The sequence below is a fragment of the Taeniopygia guttata genome, chromosome 1, assembly GCF_048771995.1.
Source record: "Taeniopygia guttata chromosome 1, bTaeGut7.mat, whole genome shotgun sequence".
In the NCBI taxonomy this organism is placed as follows: domain Eukaryota; kingdom Metazoa; phylum Chordata; class Aves; order Passeriformes; family Estrildidae; genus Taeniopygia; species Taeniopygia guttata.
In genome coordinates, this window is record NC_133024.1 from 60576257 (window position 1) to 60595868 (window position 19612).

A 19612-nucleotide genomic window follows, 5' to 3' on the forward strand; every position below is an offset into this window, starting at 1 on the left:
TGAGTCTTGAAAACCTCCAAAGATGGAGATTTCACAATCTGATTTACTATGGTATTTAGCAAGGTAAAATAAAATAAAATGTGTGAAATATCTTCAGTTTGACTCTAAATATTTCTGAATCAGATTTTGGCAGCCATTGCCTGGAAAAGAAGCTGCATTGCAACTTCTGTATGAAAGGTAATTGCAGTGTACTGTAAAGGTGGGTTTCATGTCACTTAATTTTAGCTGCATATGAATTAGGTACCTACTTTGTTAACCAAGGAATTGCCCTCTGTAATCAGTGAAAAGAATTAAGTCCCTCCAAAATGCTACTTACCCTTCTCTGGGATAGCTGACTCATTCCCAGGAAGTGCCACTTTCTCCTACCTTTTACAGGGAGGTCCCCTTTCCATTTGGTGTCAGACTTGATTCAGCCAGATAAGGGGAATTCCTTCCTAACTGGGCCTGGCACTGGGTACTCTACCCATACCTTTGCTCAAGTGATGTGTCATCTTAATTAGCAAATGCAGCAAAAAGACCCAACACATCAGACAGAACACTGGCCAACTATGGCTGTCAAAGCCTTCTCAAGCACTTCTGTCCTGCTCTTCCTCAGTTTTCTTGTTTGGTGTTTTTTGTTCATTCAGTCATAATGATTTTGCCCTGGTTACCCCTCTACGTTATTGTTTTGTGGTTGCAAAGGGGTAATGAATTTCTTTGTATTTATTTGAATTCAGATGTTTTCCCAGGATTATCCAGGCTTGGAACAGGGTAGTTCAAAGTTGGATTTTAAAAGTGTTATTATTATTATTATTATTATTATTATTATTATTATTATTATTATTATATTTTTTACTTTGTGTATGAGTTACGCAAATGCTTGGGGGAGGAAGGAGCATTGTAATGTGGCTGATAGAGGAAAGATTTTGCAAGCAGCAAAAGTTTATTGCTTAGAATGCCTGTGGGGACAGCATGGTTATGCAAACTAGTGCCCTAAAGGGGAAACATCCTGTCATTCCTTCAGTATTACAGAACAGCAGATAGAGCAGAAAGCTTCCTTAACAACATCTTACAAAGCATCTTTATATATTTTTTTAATTCCCACCCTCACTATTCTGCCAGCCAAGCTGTGGTAAAGACTGTTTTGTTCTGGTGGAACAACATAGGAAAGGATATATTTTGTTGCTGTTACTGCCTTTGATCTTTGTTGGTTTTTTGAGTTCACTTATGTTGCATATACTAAGGTAAAACAGAATCTGACCTCTCTGAGTTTACTTCCTCGATCTGCTGTTGCCTGAGAATGCATATTTTTCTGTCTGCAACCTGGGAAGTGACTCAGTGTGCATTATTAGGTATCTCAGGAGATTTTGTTGTATTTTTCTCTTAAGCCGGCTGATTTAGTCAGTGATGATGGCGTTAAGAGTACAAGTTTTACTAAACTTAAATAGATTTGTTTTAAATTTTACCAAATACGGTCATTTTCTAAACACTTGTGCTAAAGTGCATACAGCCTTTTCTGGTGGCTGCAGTGTTTGTATTTGCTGAGCCTGAAGTATCTGCTCTCTTACCTGCCTCGGGAACTGTGTGTTGAAGGTCCCTCTCTGATGCCTTGCAGGACCCTGAGGATGCTGTGCCTGTTGGACAGAGAAGGGCCTGGTGCTGGTGCATGTGCTTTGGATTGGCCTTTATGCTGGCTGGTGTGTTCCTGGGTGGTGCCTATCTGTACAAATATTTTGCATTCCAGGTAAGTCACACACTCATTATGAGAGGGCTGTTTTTCTCTGTGGGAAGAGGATCAACAGACTGTTCTTTTTGTGTTACATTTAGAAGAGGAGGAACAGACTAAACCAAAGGAAGCAAACTATTTTTTTCTTTCCAAAACTTCATGTTTTCCAAAGGCCAGAGTTTTGCCTTCTCTGAAGTTACCAATCAGCAGAGGAGGGCAGGAGTGAACCTGGCAAATAAAAGAGAGCAACAGTTTTGAAAACCTCACTTTGCAGAGAAAAGATTGTATCTAAATAGGACTTGGGTTTAGGAGCCCCAGTGGTGTCCCAGATTTTTATCTACTCTCTTTTCTCTTTCAAAGTGCCAAATACAGGAGTTGGATTAACCCCTTGAAAGCCTCCTTATTTGATCCCAGGTTTCCTAACACATGAGCACTGCTAATGTACAGGAAAGGAGCTGCTTGTGAAAGCACTGTGGCAACTCTCCCCTTCCCTAGCCTCCACACGGATAAGAAATATGGGCCCTGCAGGGGACTGGAGAAAAGCACAGTCAGTGTGGTTTAAACATGCCCTGTCAAGTCTAATCCACACTGACAAGATTAGACCTCTAACAAAATGTATTTTCAGTCTTTTAACAAATAGCACTGCTGCAAGAGGAGCTCTGTGAAGGCAGCAGTGCCTGGGAAATGGAGCATTTACCTGAAACATTGGAGATCTGAGTTAAATAATGTCTCCCTTGGGGGGAGTTGTCACTGGGCAGTGCTGGATGTGCTGTTGCCCAAGTGGTGGGAGCACACCCTCCCTGCTTCAGAAACTGCTGGGGTTGCAAGATCACAGAGCCAGAAAGGGAGAGGGTAAGCAAAACATGAATCTCTCTAGCCCACTAGTTTGAGCACCTAATTATAATACAAAAAATCATGTTCTTGTCCCTGATAGCAGGACTGTTACTTTTCCCCCTCTTTTCTAGCTGCTAATGTGGAAAGCCAAGTGATTAAACTTGGGAAATTCTAGCTGAACTTGCAGTTTGTAGTCTATTTGGCTATCACATTAACCAAGTTTACAGGGGATAAGTAGTGTTGTGAACAATGCTGCTTAAACAGCCCAGCTTATCCTGGTGGGTGGATTAATGAGATGAGGAGCTGAAGGTTGGTTGCATTTTTAATGCACATTTCACCCGTGCTTAGCATTGGATACTCCACCTTTCACCTGCCAGTGAGATGAAATTGAAAGTGCCATTTAGTTCAAACCTGTGCTGCTTGTTTATGAGTCAGATCTGCATTAAAATAAATATTCAGGAATTGAGCTGGCATTGCACTGAAGACACATTTTCAGTGTAAAATTTTAAATTGATGGCACGTGCATATGCAGAGTTCCATATTTCTAAAACTATTTGGTGTGTAAATTTGGTACATGACTTCCTCTGACTCCAGAACTGTATTTTGCACTTCACTTAGATAGCTGCCATATGTACTGTGGCAGGACACAAATCGATTATTTCAATTTCTCTTTTTACCTTTTTGTCTCTTAAAACTGTTCAAAAATTATTTTAGAAACTGACTTTCAAGACTCTTGAAGTCCTGTAAAACTAAGCAACTTCACAGAATAATTGAGTTTGGAAGGAAAGTCTTGATGTCATCTAGTCCAACGCTCTGCTACAAGCAGGACCAAATTTAGAGTTAGACTTGCTTTTTAAAGGTGATTTGGACAACCAGTTTTAATGTTTTTATTAATAATTTTACCAACAGTTAGATCATAATTTAATAATAATAATAATAATAATAATAAGAAGAAGAAGAAGAAGAAGAAGAAGAATGCATATAGATGTAGGAACTTCATTGTCTTTCTAAAAATACACGGAAGACTGGATTTTACGAACCTGCTTTATGGAATCCTGTTTTCCTTGAATTCAAGCTAAGAGCTCCCTCTGGGTTGAGTGTAATTGAGGTTTTAGCCTTGACTTGTTGTAGACAGCAACTGGCTCCTGCTTTGGTGTATGAAGCAAAGGCAAAAAATTTCATTTAGTCTGACAAGTTCTTCTTCAGAGAGTATTACTTTTAAACTTCTACATTACTGATATTTTGTTGCTGGGCTGTTTACTATTTTTAGCAGGGTGGTGTGTATTTCTGTGGAATAAAGTACATTGAAGATGGCTTAAGTTTACCTGAGCCTGGGGCAGAGGCTCAGACTGCTCGCTACCACACAATTGAGCAAAATATTCAGATCCTGGAGGAGGAAGATGTTGAGTTTATCAGTGTGCCAGTCCCTGAATTTGCTGATAGCGATCCTGCTGATATCGTCCACGACTTCCACCGGGTAAGAAATATGTCTGAAGAAGTTGAAAGCATTTAAAACTTGAAAAATGTTCCCTCTCAGTCATCCTGATAAATATACTCACTTATTATGGTGGGGGAAAGCAGAGGGGTAGAGGAGGCAGCAGAAATGTTTTGATCAGCAGCAGGCTGCAAGCAATTATTAACTAGGCATAAAGTACAGCAGAATGTAGTCATCATCAGGTAGTGTGCAAACCACCATTTGCAAATGCAGTTCTGTTTTTGGAAAGGGAAAAATCTTGGCTCTATTTGCTCTCCTTAGTATGAGAAACTAAAGAGAATATTGTTCTTGATCTGCTGAGTCAACTGAGCCAGAATTTGACCAACTGCTGTGATTGCCAAGAGAAGTTTGGAAAGGGCTGAGGTAGCTTTGACATCAGCTTGTAGGGGCTGATTGCATCTGATGTCACTGGGTGTGTTCAAACACTCCTAGAGGTGCTCTCCTAGCATGGCTCAAACCTCCAAAGCAGCAGCAGAAGGAGAAGGACTATGGAAGACAGCTCATTTTCCAGATGCCACAGGAAGCCAAAGTTTAATTTCTTTGTGCACCACAGGCTACTGCAATTCCTAGAGGCACTGAACTAGGGTTTCAAAGCTATCTTCGTTTTTTTGGAGATACAAACTTGATTGATAGGAATCATGGTAATAAAATTCTGTTAAGGCACTTGACAGGCCTACAGCTCTCAGTGTTAAGAGCATCTGTAAAACAATTAGAAGCCTTCCTTTTCTGCAGCAGCATGGTTGGAGCTGTCTGATGGCAGTGAAATGTTGTACAGCTGGTTTTCAGGAAGCTAAACCTCTGAACATTTGAAAACTTCACTGAACAGCTTTTTTTAAGCTAAGCTGAAAAAGAATAGGGAAGTGTCCTATTTTTTATGCAAACTTCAGAGTTTAAAGTGCTATCTGTCAAATATTCATAGCCAGATTTGGAGGAAAACACTGCTTGCTCAAACTACGTAATTGAAATAACATTTCAGAATATATTTAGGGACCTTCTGTTAAGAGTTAGAATAAAGATTCTAAAGAGAGAAAACTAGAAAATGGAAAAAGAAAGCAGCATCTAAGAAGCAAGTAAGAACAATATAATATTAAAAATTTACTCTTTTATTTAATAAGTTAAAGGCTTTCCTCTAAAGGTCAGTGCAAGGGTCATTTGTCATAGATACAGCATATGCTCCATGTAGTGAGATTAGCTGCACTGATGATTGCTGTCCTGGCATTATTTCATCTGTTGGGCCCCTGGTGCTCAGTATTTTATATACATACACAGCCTCAGAGCTTTCAGCAGCTAGACATTGCGTCCTCTTTAGCAAGAACAGGTGCAGTAAAACACACATCAGTGAACAGGGCTACAGGATTCATCAGGGTAATTCCCTGAGCTTTTTATCAAATAGTGGCAAATACTGCCATTCAGGTACTGTATAAAGTTAATAATTCAACTATGAATAATCATTAACCTCGCAAGTCAGTCATATTTTTAAACCTAAAATTACTTTTGTTGTATTATCTGTAGCAATCGTATTTTCTTTCTGTGTTTTGTTCGTAGAGCAGCATTTCCTCTTTAAACTACAACAAAATATAAAAGCATGAAGATTAGAGCCAGATTTTATCCTTGTTGTTTCACAATGAAGGCACTAGCCATAAATGAATGCTGTACTTGTTTCCATAACAGTTTAGATACACCTTTGTACTTTCCTTGCTTGGTACATTTGAGCTCCTCATTGCCTGCTGTCTTGCCCAAATCCCCGTCGAAAATATAAACTCTCATCAAGGCTGCCCTTTGTGCTTTTAGTTGCCTTAAGATTGGAGTTTGCTGGACAGACTTTACAGTGAACAAAAGATTAATTTGAAGAACAGTACAAGGCAATAGCAGTTCAGCAACATCTGTTTGTCAGTTTTCTCATCTTCTTGTTATTTTAATTAAAATAAATGTTTTTTCAACAGAGACTCACTGCCTATCTTGACCTTAGCCTGGATAAGTGCTATGTGATTCCTCTGAACACTTCAGTTGTTATGCCACCAAAAAATTTCCTGGAGCTGCTCATCAATATTAAGGTATGATTAAATCACAAGTAATTTGTTCTTAAGACAGGAACAAGTCGAAGTTTGGGTTTTTTCCGTTCTGCAGAACTGTGACATTCACAAAAGGCGCATGATCACTAGAGATCTTTGCGAAGAGAAAATAAGTCTGTAACCTACTTAGACAATGATCTACAATCATGAAGGAATCATTAATTCAGAATGAAGGCAAAAAAATCTGATATTCTTCAATGCTATAAATTTGACTGACAAAACCATGTAAATGTGGTGTAGCTGGACTCTTTGATAGTACTCTGTGTTTTTTAATTTATAATCCATTGTGAATGAAGTTTCTATAAAGCATGTGTGCACTGGACTAAGACTGGTTTGCTGGGAGGCATGGAGTAGATAAGGCTGGGAAATGTTTTTAACAGTGGCATTGTTTAGAGCCTAGGGCTGGCCCCCGCTTTGATCCAGTGGCTTGTGGGGATCCAACATGAGATGTGTTGGATCTGCTGTGCACTTTATATAATGTATGCTTTCAATTGAAGATTTAAATAGTATTTACCTTGGGTTCTGGCCTTGTGATTTCTTCACAGAACAGCAAAATAGTCGAGTAGGGAAGAGAGCTGATGTCTAAGCTGATGTCTAAGATTTGGGGAGAATGTTTTAATATTTTACTGGGCTTTTGTAACTTCAGAACAGTTACATCATCTCTCGGTCTGTATTTTTCAAAAAAGGCTTTGGAATTAGGATACCAGGAAACATTTTAGCCATTTCTGAGTGGTTTGTATGTATAAATAAATATAATATGAAAAGTTTCTACAAGTAAGTCCTTTGCTGCTTTTTTGCTTCCTATTTTGAGACTGGCTATTTAACCGCATTTTCATTTCCTGTACATAAGGATAATGTGGTGTCTGTAAAACTCAGTAACCCCAATTTTTTTAACTTTGTCTGTGCTGTTTTCTTTCCATTTTTAGATCACACAAATTCCACCATTAAAATCTGTTAATTTCCTAGTTTGTCATTAGCACTGAATCAAATGTGCTTGGTTTACAAGTAAGAGGATAACCAGGCATCACACATTTAACTGCAAATCTGTGCAAAAGCAAACAGTTTTGATCATTGTCCCCAACAGTGGGTGCCCTAATTTTATGAGACATCTGCTTAATTCTTATTGTATTAACAAAAAGCTGTGGGCATTTGATGTCACAGAAAATCAGGCTAAAGGTTTGTAACTGGAATCTGGAAAACGATGCTGCAGATACATAAAGTGAGTAAATACTGTCCTGCAGTCATACTGGTTGGACCAGCAAAAAAAAAAAAAAAAAAAAAAAAAAAAAAGGTATTAACTTAGTGTGTTGGTTTCACTAAAATGAGCTCTAAATACATGCAGAGGGTATTTTATGTACATGGAGGAACATGGGCTGTTCTGGTGTTTAAGAAACTCTATAATTTTAGCTTAAAGTTCCACATTTCTGTATATTGATACAGTTGGCTTCAATGTGCAGACATGAAAGGCCTCCTTTGTTTCTTTGGGAAACAGAACTGAAACCCAGATATATTTGCTCATCCACCTCGTTCCTGCTGCTGAGCCAACTGGCTAATTTTAACTGTAGACAGTGCACAGGATGTCTCAAAAATGGTATTTGTGGCTATGCTGTATCCCAGTGATGGGTAATTGCTCCTGCAGCAGCTGGGCAGAGGAGATTCCTGCACTGAGTTTCCTCTCCTCCTGTCCCACCCAGGGAGGATTGAGAAGGCTGAGTGCAGGGTGGGCTGGGAGGTCCTGTTTGGAGGGCATGAGCCCAGGAGTGTGCTTGCAGGCTGCCCCCCAAGTCCTCAGCACTGCTGCCCACCCTGCCAGTGCCCTGCACTGCTGCTGTGCTCTGCCACTCCCTTCAGGGCTCCTTCCTGAGATTCGACAGACCAGGAGTTAAGATGCAGTAATCTGCAGGATTTAATTACAAAATAATGAGTGGGATAATTTGGGAGAGTGATGTTTGCTAAGCTGTTACTTACAGGAAAAAAAAGTTGCTGTTGTTTTCCATGGGCTTGCAAAGCACAATATTGAAGAAAATATTCATAGTTTATTCATTCATGCAAAATTTAAAGTGAATTTTATGCAGACCTTTCTTTACTGGGAATAATAGCATTTATTCAGCTTCTCAACATGTCAGTGGAACTGAAAGGATGATCTTGTTTCACAGCAGAAATTTCAAGTTGTTTATTGTCAGTAAAAAATACAGGGTCTTTCACAACAGAATCTTAATTTGTTTTCACAATAACTGATCTTTTTTTTTTTTTTTAAGCAAGGAATACCTTCTTTACACTGCTATAGATTAGAACCACTCTTAGCGAGATTTCCTAGTATTTTAAAAAATTGATGATTATTTAATTGTAGTGGTATTAGAAAACTGGCTGGCAGCTAAGTCTGTGTATCTTCAGCCATGTACAGTGAGGTGTGCACAGAGCCAGATTCCTCCATTATTTCATCTGTGGCAGAATATTACTGGAGGGACTTGGGAAGCCTTTGTATGTCATCGGGGCTCTCTCCTTTTTCAGTATATTGCCTTGAAACACCTGATGTCCCACTTTGGCTTTGTAATAAACATACAAACTCCCACATAAACAACTGTGGGAGTTGACATAATAACTTGAAGGGATAGATGGTCTCGTCTTGGCTTTGGTTTGAGAGCAGTGACCCATGCTGTGAAGAAGTTCAAGGCTTCCCAACCCCATGGACTGTATCTGGACTATACTGCAGCTGATCTGCTTCATTAGCTGGAGTATCTCCATGTGGATCTTGGTTCTGCCAACTCCTGCTTGGGAGTTGTTCTCACTGAGGTCTGGTGGGCTGTTGCTAATAAAGAGAAAACTTTGGATGATCATTTCAGAACTGGCCTGTGACAGTGGGTACCCCTAGAAAAAAAAATACCTGAAAAAATGCTGAAGGCTGATGTTACTGTAGCAGGACAGCAGTGGATGTTTGCAGCAATGGAAGTTTTGTGACCTTTTTGCATGCAATTGTTACATGTTTCTGTACTGTGGTAAAGTTTGCACATTTAGAAGAAAAGTCAGTGGATAATACATATTTTGAAATAATTTGAAGATACGTTGAATAAAAACACTGCAAAGTGTTTCTTGTGTACTCAGACCGTGAAGAGATGACAGAGCTGTTATGTTTTTGTTCAACAGGCTGGAACATACTTGCCTCAGTCCTATTTGATTCATGAGCAGATGATTGTTACTGATCGCATTGAAAATGTGGATCAGCTGGGATTCTTTATTTACCGCCTCTGCCGCGGCAAGGAAACCTACAAACTACAGCGCAAGGAAGCCATGAAAGGTAAACGCTCCTCCCACAGTCTGGTGTGTTGGCAAAAGCGTCAGTGACACCTGAGTGTGTTCAAAGAAGATTCTAATTAAAACAAGGCTTGCTTATTGCACTGACCGGCTCTGTGGGCCTCAGTGTGTCTGATATTTTCTTGTGTAGGTGTGGAAATAAATCGTGTCACGGTGCAAAAGTGCTCAAGTTCCCCATGACCTAGGAGTGCCGAAGTGTCTGTGTGTGTGTGCATGGGTGTATTTTGTGGACCTCAGGCTTTCATTGATGCTGTTCTTCAATCTTGAACCCTAAACCACCCACCCCAAACCAAAGAAAAATCTTAGATATAGGAGAAGCTTGAACCTTACAGTCCAAGTGCAGAATTGCAGGGGTTTTTTTGTCATTAAAACTATTAATACATTGTTACATGTTGTGGACAGGCTTACAAAGAAAACTTTTAAGTAATAAAAAAGGAGGCCAGTTAATTAAACACTAGTAAGACTGTTTATTACAAGCTGAACAACTGGAAGCAAAAGCCTCCAGCTAGTCCGGAGACTGTTTCAACAACTTAGTAAGTGTAACCTAGGGGTGTGTCCAAGGAAACCAGCTCCAAGGAAAGACCCCGGGCCTTTTAAAGCCTCTCTCTTGTCTCCTGACTGGGGCGCCCAGGATCCGCTCAGGATCCGTGCTGTGATAGGTCTATTTCTCCGTCGCTGATTAGCCCATAAGTTAGTGCAATCTCGGCCAATTGTTTTGGGATTCTCGCCTCCTATTGGTTGGTCTTGCTTCCAATCTTGATCCAAGCTGTGGCTGTGCTCCACGATGCTATACTTCTGGAAGCTTCTCTGCCCCCTCCACAAAGATTGGCATCTCCTACCCCAGTTCCACTCCCCTTTTATGAATGCACAACAGTACTGAGTTTTAACATAACTAACATTACTTGCACCCACAACACCTAACCCTGTACATACACTGTTAACTACATGTCCAATCACAACCTGGTACTTGTATCAACAACATCCAACCTCATACATACATTGTTAACAACATTTCTAATTACAAGTTGTTACTTGTACCAACAACATTTAACCTTGTATATATGTTGCAAACTATGTTCCCCAGAAGCTTAAATTTTATTCTTTTGTTCATAACAACATGTCTTCCTATTTATGTCAGTGAAATGTCAATGAGAGCTTGTCTTCACAGGAAAATTATAGTGCTTGGTACTTTTTTGTGGAAAAATGGCTGAAAAGCATTATTTGGAAGAGTCTTGAAGAGCTATTAAATACTGCCTTAAAATTTGCATTCAGATGTTACTTGCATTTGCTTTTTGGTTTGGTTTTTTTGCTTTTATGGTTGTTTGATTTCTTTTTGTTGTCTAATCTGCATATGGTGTGCAAGTGCACACCAAAGCATTTTAATTGCTTCTGTCATATTTTGAAACCTGGCTGCTTAGGAAAACAAAACGAAGAAATATAATTTATAAAATCAATTTAGGTTGATGTTTGAAAATGAAAAAGTTTTAATAGCAAAATCTAATTGAAAACTCAGTATGTTTATCTTGTAGTAATAAATGTCCCCTGCAAGCATTTTTACAGATGCACAGAGAGAGTGACTGGGAACTGATCTGAGTTAAAAACAGCCAGTGGGGGGGTTTTAGCAGGTTGGTTTTCACTGAACCAGTACTGGAATTTGGTTCACCACACTTTCAGGATCATTCCCTACTAATTGATTTTCTGTGTCTGAATGTGTGTCTGTTTTGTTGGAGGGGTGGGTTGGATAGGAGTAGTTCTGATTTCTGGTGACATCTTATCATAGCAAATGTAAAACTTCTGTCTCTGATGTACCTCAGCCCTTCTTCTCTTGACACTTTTGTTCTTTACCAATACAACAGGAATTCAGAAGCGTGAAGCCATCAACTGCCGAAAGATTCGACACTTCGAGAACAAGTTTGCTATGGAAACACTCATCTGTGAACAGTAATGAGGAATAGTACTGTTACAGGAGATTTTAAAAGTACAGTATGACCCCACCCTTTGTATTGTGTGCAGTGATTATTTTTTAAGATCTTCTTTTATGTAAGTAGTGGACAGGGCTTTCTTGCTGAACACATCTTCCATACTTCTCATCTCATGATACATGTAAAATCAATACATTTTAGTTTTCTCCTTATTTTCAGGTGTGGTGTTCTTCTTATATTTGAATAGGAATTGTATAAAGACTTAGTTGCTAGTGCATTTCTGTGAATCACAAATACTAGGAAGAAGAAGAAATCTTTGAAATATCCACCCGTTTTTAAATAAGTAAAATTGAAAAAAATTATTAATGTACAAATGGACTGCAAGAGCTACTTCTAACTGTAATATTACCTGCTATATAGTTTGTTACAGCATATAGACAAACCTGTATTTGACTCTCCTAACCAAGTGCAATTTGTTTTGTTCTTAAAATATTGTCATATTTACCTTTTTGAGATTGATTTCTGACTTGATGTTTTAAAATGGCAAGTGTTTGCTGTAACAATCTTTTAGAAAATTAAGAAGTAACTTATGTTACTAACTTGTATATAATCCATGTATGTGCAATGGAAAATAAACCTTATAAACATGTTTGTCTAAAAGTCTTGTGTTTTCTTCTGGATTCCAGTTTACTACTGGATTACTTTAAAGAAGAGGGGACTACAGTTGCAATTAATGCATTTTACTTGAAGTGGTGTTTCTAAAGACAGAATAGATGGCTGAGAAATTAAATACAAACAGAGAAACATGGTTTTCTGTCCCTTTTCAATTAAAGGCAATACTCTGCTGCTTGCTGAAATTCTAAATGTGTATTTCCACAATACATATGATCAGCGTGGAGACCCAAAGCTGATCTAACATGTTGTTAATGTCTGAAATCCCTGTCCTGCATATTTGTCAAATGATGGGCATCATCCTCCAACATATGCCATGAGTCAGACTGACCCAGCTGAGCACCAGGAGTGTTCACTACCTGCAGGACTTTGCTGTTCCCTTTGTTCCCCATCATGGTGTTCCTGCCAGCCTGTGCCCCTGAGCTGTGCCAAGTAATCTGGGACTTGCTCAATATCACCAATACCATTCCGTATCCTGCCATTTACACTTAAAACTGTTATTCTTAAAGCAAGATTGATTTTCTTCTTTTCTGATACAATTTGCATCCTTGTAATGCCAACTTTTCAAGGGGAGAGTGCAGAATATATAAGATGAATAAGATGTACTTGCTGTTTTGAAGCTGTTTGCAAGAAAAAATACAGGACAGAAAAAAAGGGAGTAACATTAAAAAAAAAAAGTCTGAAAAATCTCCCCCCAGATCCACTTGAGAGCTTCCATGACATGGGAACTGACTTGTCTTCTGGCCAAATTTTGAGCATTGATTCATCAGAAAAGTAGGAATGTTTACAGAATAATGGTATATTTGAAAAAAACCCCTAAAACACTGTGTAATCTATTTTTAAATAATATACAACATAGGTGTCCAAATCATTCATCTTAGGTTAATTCAGTCAAGAGATTTTGTACTAATCTTATTTTTCATCTTTTAAAGGATCTTTTCTTAATACAGTAGGAGGATGCTTTACTGTTTTTGGAGATATTACACAATTGTAAACATGCTTTGATCCAGCTTCCTGCTATTGTGAATGTTTAGACTGAGATAAAGTAATTTGTTTTAAAGGAAGTTTGCTAAATACACAATACCTTTTTTTAAATTCATCTGCATGTGGCTTAATTTACTGATTGGTCCTGGTGTAAGTGCATTATATGTCAAATGGAAAGTACAACTGCTGTATTCTACAGCTGGACTTTTTAAATCCATTTTTGATGGTGCATGGCAATCATGAACATCAAATAAGGCCTCACATGCATACAGGCTAGATGTTAATGTATAAATTATATTTACACTGCTGCTCAATATATGTGCAAGCAAGCTGGAAAACTTGCTGGGAAAACTTTAGCTACAGACATTCAGGATGTTGCAATTGCGTGCTTGCAACAAAGGTCAAGTATATGTCAGCACAAGGTTGCTGGTGCATTCTTTGGAGCCCTGTATGATGCAAGATTTACGTTGAAGTACTTTTAAGGATGTTTCCTACCTTTTCAGGAGTGTTCTGTTCCTATTTTCACTAAGTTAAACATTAAACTTGTTAATCTCTAAGCAAGCTTCATCCAGTCTTTAACTTGTTTTCAAAATAAAACTGAGTAGCCAAACTTGGTGATCTGTGGTGTGCCCTTTAATGGAGACACCAGCAAATGAGGCTGCTGAAGGGGTGGTGGAGCAGGGGAAGAAATAGATTTGTTCTTACAAGACGGGAGGTTTCTATGATCATGCTGTATGCCCATCCATAATAGCTTTTGAGCCTGTTGGAAGGAAATTTACTTAAATCAGCAGTGTGAAAATAAGTGTGGGGAAGGAGGGAGAGAAATTGTGTGCACCCAGGAAAAGCTCCCAGCATGAGCTTGTGTCTTATTAAATGCCAGGCAGTTTGTGTAGAAAGACAACCTAAAACACCTAGAGTGCAGCAAAAGCTCGTGTTAGAACTTCTGCCCTTTTAGACCAAGTCGATGAAGTATGCGAGACAAATCCATGGAAAGAAATAGCTCTTGGAGATGCTTGGGCTTTTTTCCTTTTTAAATAATAAAAGTATAATAAGTACAAGTATAATAATAGTTAAGAGTCTAATAAACAAAGATGGCTGTACTGCACTGAAGAAACCACATTTCCAGCGCAGCGAATTCCAGAAAAGGGTTAGTGTAAAAATGACCTCATTGGACAATTATCTTTGCAAATAGTTTTAGAACTCCTCATAAAAAACAAAATCAATCCTAATGCTGAGATGTACTTTATTACTGAAGCAGCAAAATCAGTATCCTGTGCCACCATGTTTAGTTGGTAGAGGGGGCTGTGTTGCTCCCTCGTGGATCCCAAAGAGCCTCTGATGTTGAGCTGGTCTTTGCATGAACAAAGTTGTTGTGACCAATCAATGTGATCCATGTAATCAGGCCTTGCAAAACACAATAAAAGCTCCAAGGCCTCTCTCCTCCAGCTAAAGTGTTGCAGCTTTAGTAAGGAGGCAAAGGGCAAGTCTTGACATGAAGAAAATCCTTTGGGCCTGCAAGACTGAAAATACAAGAGTTTGGTTACCTGATGCCTGTCTAGGTGCATACGTGCGTTTGTTCATATGGGTTGGGTGGGAGGATGCAGATGTGACACATCAGTGTTAGCAAAAACTTGTGGTTTAGAGACATCAGCAGAGCTGCACTCTCACTGACATTGCTTGTTCCAGTGGTAGGAGATTTTACTGCTATGGAGGAAGCAACATAGAAGAACCTATAGCACCGTTGTCACACCAGGAGTTTTTCTGGAATGCTATACACAAATGTTTTCACCTAATTAGGGTATTTCACTGCCATGGATTAGTAAACAATGTCTTTCTCTTAGACCCACTCATAGCAAAAAGGAATAAGATCACGGGTTAGTTTAGTTCAGAGAAATGCCTATACTCACTCACTACAGGCTATGGTTGCTAATTTTCAATTGGTTTTCAGGTTGTTGGTTACGATTAATTTGATTCCTAAGAACTACTTCCAGGAGGTGCATTCTGCTTCTTGTAGGCTTAGGAAATTTTGGAAGTGAAAGCATGGGAAACATCGTTGCTGGGGAGATGGCCAGTGGCTCTGGCACAGCAGCCTGTGCCAGAGCACACTTTCTCATGTGGTGAGAGGAAGCAGAACTTGGGACTTGAGAAGGATGGGAAGGGAGGGATTGTGGCAGGGTCCTTAATATGGCTGTGTAATTGCAACAAGAGGGCTGTGGCTTGCTTGCTGATAGTTATTTCATTAGTAGTTGGCAGTACCAGCTGAATGAACTGCCCTGCAGAGGGGACACAGGATGCCTTCCCTGCACCCTCTTGGGGCACAGTGTACCCAGGGTCTGAAGTGCTTTGCCAGCCAAGGACACAGGGTGGTACTTGTGTGACAAAGCACAGGATGTGATGCAGCTGTGCATGAAAAGGCATGATTTATACTGATATCCAGGAACTTTTGTAAGTGAGGAAAGCCATACCAGGAATGATCATTTTTGTCTGATGTAATTGCACTGTCACTTGGGCTTAATCTGATAAATTGCATCAGTCAGCGATTTTATTTTTTAGTACGCTGGTTCTCAGCACTAGTGCAAATCTGTTAAAACAGACACAGCTCTGACAGCCATTCTCACAGAGAAAAAAAATGTGGAAGGTCTGTATAAGTAGTTATGATTCTTCTATAAAAAAATACAACTGAGTAAAAAGAGAAGAAAGTGACACTCAAGTCTAAAAGCTTGATCAATGCAAAACCTCTCTGATGTCCAAGAAAAATAACTGGAAGTATCTGTGAAAGGTTGAGGTTTTGCACATAGGCATCATTTAGATGTAGCCATTTCCCCATCCAGTAACAGTGGTGTCCTTTCAGATCCCACTGGCAGTTTGGTCAAATGCTTTATTAATAGAGATTCCTGCCTGAAACTTACCACTGCAGTCCTGAGAGTCCAGCAGTGCCCTGTGTAGTGCTCTGAGAAGAGCAAGCCACCGATGCCTGTAACTGTGGAGTGAAAAATATTCTTTTTAATAATAATGTCAATGTATAGAGAGAGGCTTTGAATTTTTACAAGTGGCAACATCTGACAGATACCTCTCATCTTAAAGAGAAACGGGTAGATGTTTGTTATGGTATCTATGGATTTTACCTCACTGTAGAAATATTAACTTACAGAAGTGGTTTTTATTCTTCATATCTCAGGATGTGTATTTGTGTAGGAAACAATGGCACAAGGGTCAGGCTCACCACCACCAAGAGGAACAACCAGACAGTTTCGCCCCATCTACCCAGTAAACCCTTTCCAGTTTCAAAGGCAGAGCTGATGCCAGCACAATCACAGCGTTACCAGGGGAGGTGATGCTGGGGAATGCAAAGGGCCTGTTCAAGTCATGGCCTGAATGTCCCTGAGGCTCCCCTGCAGCGAGACTGTCACTTGGGTCTGCCTGCTGCACCAGGTTCTTCTCCAGCAAGGCTCTTAAGGCCTGGGGCCTGTAGGGCAGCAGCTGGTGAAAAGTTAGCCTGCACCTCCTTGCTCCTGTTAACACTCGTGCTGGGGCTTGAGAAGGACAGGTGGGCTCCAGGTGACACTGATGGCAGAGGGCTGGGGGCTGCTAAACAGTGCAAGGAATGTGAATGCACAGAAAAGGCTGGCCAGGAAAGCCTCTGTCCCCTCCCTGGTTAATTCTGCCTGTTACATGCAGGAAAATGGGTGTGATACATGCAGACATCTTTATAATCTTTGAGTTTTACAGCCTATGGGCTTTATTTGAGCAGAAATTCTGCCAATATTTAGTATTTGGACTTATATCCAGAAGCTCTCAATTTAGTGGGGTTTACGTTTTGGTCATAAAACTTCAGAAAACTGATTTTACTATAATTGAAATAATGGGTTTAATTCCAACTGGCAATTACCATGAAATAATTTTAAGTGAAAAAATTAGGATAATGAAATTACCTAAGGTTGTGTTTTGTTATGTAACAAAATTACCTAAGGCTGGAAACAATGAGTCAGGACTGCCTGACTGGACAATGCTTCACATATGTCCGTGACCTATACTATAAAAGCAGTTGTAGTAAGATACTTAGAATGAAGGTTTTGTCAGGTCAGATGCAAAAATTATCATTAATACTTTATTTGACATTGCAGTGTTTCGTTTGCTTCTTTTGTGTTTCCCCAATAGGAGCTGATTTTTTTCTTTTCTTTGTAATTTTACTGAAAAGTCTAAAGGCTTCATTTAGAATATGTTTTAGAATACAGGATTAAAACTTTCAAATCAGTAAGTCTTAAAAGGAGAAGGGAAAAGAGGCGCAGCAACTTAAATATGGTTTTACACAAGGATGTGCCTTTCTTTGGAAGTACATACATGTTAACTCTTCTTACTGCAGTTTAGATGTAGTTACTATACCCAACGCTTTGGGATGGATTATTAAAGGTTATTTTTGCTTGATTCATCTGCTGCTCCCTTTGCTCCCTTTGCTCAGAGCCTTGCTTGATGAAAAAGTACCTAAAATTTGACATGACAAGGTGCTTGGTGCACTAACAATTTTTAAAAAATAATATTTACACTGAGGCTAGTTTGTGAACTTTATAAAAGGAGCAATGCACAGAGGGCCATGAGATAAATTCTTTGCCTGCCATCTGGACGATGCAGGGCCTGGCTGTAACAGCATGTTAAAGCAGCTGCGAGGGAAGCGACCCAGGAGGGTGTGTTTGTTTGTCTTGCTGACAGCTGGCATGGCCTCCACTGGCTGCGACCAAGTTTTCTGAGATGCTTTGCTCCCATTTTAAATTCTTTTGTGCTCTTAAAGCCAGTTGTGAGGAGAAGGCAATGGACTCAGCTGTGGTTTAGGGGTTCAGCTTACTTTTCCAAGCTGGTCTGTCTACTTGTCTGTGGTTCAGTGGTTGATGACAGACAGTCCTACCCCAAACCTTCCACAGCATCTGGTACCATCTGAATACAAAAAGTATTTAAATGTGCTTAGAAGCAGGGTAAAGCTACTGCCACAATTTTACTAGAATCAGAATCAGGAATGTCTAAATCCCACTACAGTCTACAACTCAAACATTTAATTTGGAGTTTATGTACTTTGATTTGTTCTGTATTCACTTTTCTGTAATTGGTTTAATTCTAATTATAAAGCAGAAAGCCAGACACTGTTCTCCTGTTTTAAGTTAAGAACCATAAAGGACAAGCCTGAATAAATTACTAGAATGTATGGTTGTAAAAATACTAGGGAATTTTAATTGTATAACATATTAATGCTCATGCTGATTTTTGTTTGGGATTTTCTTAAATCCATAGTTTTGACAGCGGTCTCACTAAAAGCAGTTGCTTTACAGGTGAATGACAGATATGTGCAGGTAGTAAGAATACTTACATACAAATATTTTTCCTTTTCTAAGAAGTTGTCGTCATGTAAGTCTGAAAATAAACGTGCTTGTTTACAGCAGAGATTGGCCTTCTAAATGTGAGTATGCAACTGCAGACAACAAAGCAGATTTCTAAGATCTTTGAATCAGAGCACTGGCGATTTGAATCTCGTTGACTTAAAATCCAGATGTCCACAACCTGAACTTTGTACATTATTGTAATTTTACCACACAGTGTTAGAAGTAACATTTCAGTTAGGACTTGGATGAATGTCAGATTGAGACGTCACTGAATCACTGAATCATTTCGATTGAAGACCTCAGAAGACCTCTGAGATCATCAAGGCCATCCTTTGACTGGTCACCTACCACCTTCTCAGCGAGACTATGGCACCAAATGCCATCATGTCTAGTTATTTCTTGAACACCTTTTGGGATGGTGACTTCACTGCTGCCCACAGGGCAGCCCATTCCAGTGTTTAACAATCCCTTCTATGATTAAATTCCTCTTGGTGTCCAACCTAAACCTCCCCTGGTGCAGTCTGAGGCCACAACCTCTTGTCCTGTCACTTGTTACCTGTGAGAAGATGCCAACCCTCACCTCACTACAGGCTTTGCTCAGGCAGTTGCAGAGAGCAGTAAGGCCTCCCAAGCCTCCTGTTTCCAGGTTAAACACCCCCAGCTCCCTCAGCCACTCCTCACAGGACTTGTGCTCCGGACCCTTCCCTAGCTACCCTGCCCTTCTCTGGACTTTCTTCTCGTGAGGAGCTGGACACAGTTGAGTTATAGCTCCACCAGTGCCGAGCACAAGGGGACAATCCTTGCCCTGGTCCTGCTGGCCACACTATGGTTGATGCAGGCCAGGATGCCATCGGCCTTCTTGGACACCTGGGCACACTCCGGCTGACGTTCAGCTGCTGCCGACCAGCACCCCCAGCTCCTTCTACCCTGGGCCACCTCCCAGACACCGCGCCACCAGCCTGCAGCGCTGCCCGTGGCTGCTGTGACCGAAGTGCAGCGCCGGCACTTGGTCTGGACGAACCAAAAGACCTAAAGGATCTGCAATTCTCGCTCCGCTCTGCACCAATACAGTTATTCCGTATAGTTATTCTTACACACCGGCCCGCGTTCCTTCCCAGCTCACGAAAAGATGTATCGGCTGTGCTCCCTGAGTACCTGAAGTCTCAGGCACGGCGGAGCTGCCGTTCCTGTGGCGGCCGCGGGGCCCGGGCAGTTCTGCGAGGCCGAGCCGGGCCGCACCGCCTCTG

General features: G+C 40.2%; 1 protein-coding gene and 1 long non-coding RNA gene across 3 annotated transcripts in view; one reads left to right on the forward strand and one right to left on the reverse strand.

The window, feature by feature from the left end:
- Positions 1–12000, forward strand: part of ITM2B (integral membrane protein 2B) — a 27352-nt gene extending 15352 nt beyond the window's left edge. Inside the window, exons 2-6 of the mRNA XM_030272683.4 lie at positions 1595–1723; positions 3810–4016; positions 5978–6088; positions 9251–9401; positions 11275–12000. Of these exons, the coding sequence (XP_030128543.1) occupies positions 1595–1723; positions 3810–4016; positions 5978–6088; positions 9251–9401; positions 11275–11363 (687 nt within the window). The 3' untranslated portion in view covers positions 11364–12000. The remainder of the gene's footprint in view (positions 1–1594; positions 1724–3809; positions 4017–5977; positions 6089–9250; positions 9402–11274) is intronic.
- LOC121470752 (uncharacterized) lies at positions 11754–19602 on the reverse strand. Of its 2 annotated transcripts, XR_012055980.1 has the most exons (3): positions 19464–19602; positions 17837–17925; positions 11754–14516 (listed from the first exon to the last, which is right to left on the reverse strand). It is a non-coding gene; the product is annotated as an uncharacterized lncRNA (long non-coding RNA). The 2 variants fall into 2 exon arrangements; XR_012055979.1 differs by having other exon boundaries at positions 17837–19506.
- Positions 19603–19612: the final 10 nt, after the last annotated feature.